At 37.1% G+C, this 4,235-nt stretch overlaps 1 protein-coding gene across 1 annotated transcript in view; it reads right to left on the bottom strand.

The window, feature by feature from the left end:
* Window positions 1-1,043, bottom strand: part of LOC107564503 (uncharacterized) — a 2,583-nt gene extending 1,540 nt beyond the window's left edge. The window contains exons 1-2 of the mRNA XM_016249596.1: window positions 612-1,043; window positions 370-511 (exon numbers count right to left, since the gene is read on the bottom strand). Of these exons, the coding sequence (XP_016105082.1) occupies window positions 370-511; window positions 612-1,027 (558 nt within the window). The 5' untranslated portion in view covers window positions 1,028-1,043. The remainder of the gene's footprint in view (window positions 1-369; window positions 512-611) is intronic.
* Window positions 1,044-4,235: the final 3,192 nt, after the last annotated feature.

The following is a 4,235-nucleotide window of genomic DNA, read 5'->3' as shown; positions in this document are numbered from 1 at the left end:
TATCAGTGATACCATCAGGGCTTGCTGCCAGCCATGGGTCTCCTGCACACACCACCAACCCTCTGTCCATCACTATGCAGCCCCTCTCCCTAATCTGCTCTTTTGCAAGTCCCTTGTTTTCTTTTAGAGGGGAGCTGGTAGCTTGATCTTTTTGCCAGGTTTCAAGAAATCACACTGAGCTACTGGTCGTGGATCGGCCTAAAAGGATATTTGAAATCTACATTATACATAAATGTACATTATGAAAACAATAATTATTAAGGAAAATAGCCATGATATATGTAATGTTGTACAAAATACCACCAATTTCACACTGAAATGTGAAAAGACCAGGATATAATTATTTAATATATTAAATATAATAATTGCAAAAAAAAAGCTCCCCTTCTTAGTCACCCGTGACCAAACACTTGGTTTTGAAGTGACAGATGGGCCACTCTGGAGTCCATCCTGGACACACTGCTCCACAGTAACCAAAATCGTACCCACATGACTACACACCTCTCCATTGCTGCACAGATCCAGATAGACATTTTATTGAAAAAGGTTATCTAAATGCTACTGTAAAATGTAACGTTAGCTGTATTGTTTAGTTAGCCAGCTATACTTACCCTGCCATGCAGGTACAATGCCCACTCTGGACTTCGCCGAACTTCCTCGCAACGATCCAGGCGGAGTAGTTCTTTGAAAGCGTCTGACCCGCCTCGACTTCCCCGTAAACAACACAGGTATTTCCATTCGTGTAGGTTAGAATGCGTTTAACTTTTCCGGAATGAAAATAGTTATACGCATCCAAGCTGTGATATGCCTTGAATGCCTCACTTGTATATACACATTCCTTCTCGACTAGGTATTCAAAGATGTGTACCTGACTGACCTCCGGTAAATCAGACAGGTCTGTAGAAAAACATTCTTGCCTCAACATTTTGTTGAACGGGTCTGGTAGTGTAACTTTGTCGCATTTAAGTTTGGTCAAATAACAGTTCTTTTCTTCTACTGGTAACCCAAAATAATAATGACTAGACATAGTTTTAACTTGCTAGCTAATTTACTTGTTATTTATTTAGCTTATTATTAGAACTAATCTACTCTAGAGGGACTTTGCTGTTGTTGTTGTTATTGATTGTTTGCGAAAGTCTACCAGAAGTTAAGTTAGGGCCACAAAACCGCGCATGCGCAGTAACGTTTGTTTATTTGTTTAGTTGTTGTTGCCGTTGAAACTGTCTATATATATATATAGAGAGAGAGAGAGAGAGAGAGAGAGATAGATATATACACACCTCCCCAAACTTTTGAATGGTAGTATAGGATAAATATATGAAATCACAAGCGGTCACCTGAGATGCAATCAAGACGTATGTTAGTCCAAGTGCAAACAGGGCCTATGATGGAAACAAAGACAGAGAGACTTGAATCATGACAAACTTTTTCAAGGCATTGCATCGATTTCTGAAGGTAAAAAGGTATGAAACAAGCATTGAATGAACATTTGAGGGCAAGGCAATGTGAAGGAAACAGCTGAAAAACTGCAGTAAAAACTGAAAGAAAGAGGTTTGCATTGTACGGTGGATTCATGTTGAAACGGCTGACACATACCTTGTTCAAAAGAGTCTCTTATTGTGTCTTTTTCAATTTAAAAGTCCCCTGTTATACAATCAAGAAAATGTTAATTTGTCAGAAACAGGACTAACCCCATGAAAGTTCCACAATCATATCTATGCAGGTAATGGTGTAATAGTAGCAGTACATTTATGCCTTGAGACATTGTAGACTCAAGGGGAAAGCTAGTTGAAAGAGTAAACTCACAATGAATCATCTTTGCAAATGTACACGCTACAGAATAAAGTCTTGAAAGCAAAAGGTCATCTAAATGTCGCCCTACCCAATGTTTTTGACTTCTGCTCAAATAAAAAAGAAAAATCTAATGCATTAAAGAACCTTCAGTATAGCTTTTGCAGGGCTTACTGTCATTTGGTGTTGCTTTCAGACTAGTTTGTAATTTTGATATTTTATCTGTATAAAAGCGGTGAATACCAAACAGGTCTCACTAACAGCTATTTCAAAAAGCTATTGCATTTAAGTGCACTTTCAGGGCAAGTGAAGTGTTACCTGATGCCATGTTCCTCCAGCCAAACTTTTTAATGGAATCACTCCTGCGGAGAAAGACCACTCAGGACAAACTACTGCATGCAGAGTAACACCTAAGAGCACTAAAATCTAAATAGTATAATCTGCTTTTAATGTCCCCTGACATACATGTACCCATCCATCTCAAGTTCAAAAAAAGTTCATATTGAAAGACTTTTAATACTTTTACCTGACCGACAAGAGGCAATTCTATGAAAGCCTGTTTCTTCCATAAAATAAGATAAGATAAGATAAGATATAAGATAAGATATAAGATATAAGATAAGATATAAGATATAAGATAAGATAAGATAAGATAAGATAAGATAAGATAAGATAGGATAGGATAGGATAAGATAAGATAAGATAAAATGGCAACTGTGACTTTTTCCTTGTGAATCTATATTCCACAATTCTGACTTTCATTCTCGCAACTCTGAAATCTATCTATCTATCTATCTATCCGTCCGTCCGTCCATCCGTCCATCCATATCATTACTATAATTTTATTTATTTATTTATTTATTCATTTATTTTCAAATCACACTATATTTCAATTTGATTTCAAGAATCATAATCAGTATCAGATTTCAGATAATTCACCTTCATGTTGTTCCAAACCTCTATGACTTCTTCTGTGGGGGGAGTCAAACCTAAAAAACTTCTGCATTTAGCAGATTGTCCAAGCTCCTCTTTACTTGTGTGAAGTGCAAATAAATAAATAGTAAGTGAAGTTTTTTTATTTATTTTCTTCCGCAAGACCCACTTAGTGTGACTAAAATTTTTATTTTATTTTATTTTTATTTTCAAGTTTTTATGTAAAACTTGCTGAAATTGCTCAAAACCTTAATATTAAAATGTGTATTATTTCTTTAGTCATCCTCCCCTTTTTTTTTTTTTTTTTTGGTCCAAAACAAATGTACCATGCATGGCAAGCAGGGCAGGCCTAAATTTCAAAAAGTCCTGAAGCCCAAGACTGTCATCTTGTGGTTGTGTTTGATACTGCACAATCTTGCTATAACACATCCCTGCATTATGCAATGTGGGGAAATCAATCAGGCCTATTTCTGCTACCACCCATAATCCTGCTGGGTAGCTCATTAAGCATCTCTTGTGTGGAAACACATAATAGAGACATCCTAATTCAACGCTGAAGCACTACTGACTCTTTTTATCGCCACACATATACCTCCTGCTAGCCTTTCATCTCAATACATCCGACCACCCTACCTGAGGCACAGAGTGGAGAAAAAAAAATGAAACAGAGGTGGGGAGGCAGCAAGAAGACCCAAACATGGAGGGACCAAGGAACAGAAAAGAGAGAGGAACAGATAGATGGAGAGGGACATGGCAAATCGTACACTGCAGTCCTGTCCTTGAAAGATCATCTTTGATGGCTGTCCCCACGGAGGTGTTGGCAGAGGATAAGAGAGAACACCAGTGAGTTTTTGCCTCATGTCTTATTCTTTTTGAAACGTTCAGCCTGCTGGCTTCATGAAGCAGGATTGTGTGACTCAAGTTGGTTTGGACCTGGAAGAGCCATTCCTAAGCCTCTGCTGGCAATGAGCTTGTCATCTGTTCATTAGCATTTGATTGAACATAGTAGCCACTAGAGGTGGGCAAAATATTGAATACACATTTGCTATGATTTTATGAGATGATAGATAGATAGATAGATAGATAGATAGATAGATAGATAGATAGATAGATAGATAGATAGATAGATAGATAGATAGATAGATAGATAGATAGACAGACAGACAGACAGACAGACAGACGATAGATAGATAGATAGATAGATAGATAGATAGATAGATAGATAGACAGACAGACAGACAGACAGACAGACAGACAGACAGACAGATAGATAGATAGATAGATAGATAGATAGATAGATAGATAGATAGATAGATAGATAGATAGATAGATAGATAGATAGATAGATAGACAGACAGACAGACAGACAGACAGACGATAGATAGATAGATAGATAGATAGATAGATAGATAGATAGATAGATAGACAGACAGACAGACAGACAGACAGACAGACAGATAGATAGATAGATAGATAGATAGATAGATAGATAGATAGATAGATAGATACTT

The sequence above is a fragment of the Sinocyclocheilus grahami genome, unplaced genomic scaffold, assembly GCF_001515645.1.
Source record: "Sinocyclocheilus grahami isolate Dianchi unplaced genomic scaffold, SAMN03320097.WGS_v1.1 scaffold941.1, whole genome shotgun sequence".
Classification (NCBI taxonomy): Eukaryota; Metazoa; Chordata; class Actinopteri; order Cypriniformes; family Cyprinidae; genus Sinocyclocheilus; species Sinocyclocheilus grahami.
The sequence above is the reverse complement of the archived record's forward strand: the minus strand, read 5'-3'. Positions and strand labels throughout refer to the sequence as shown.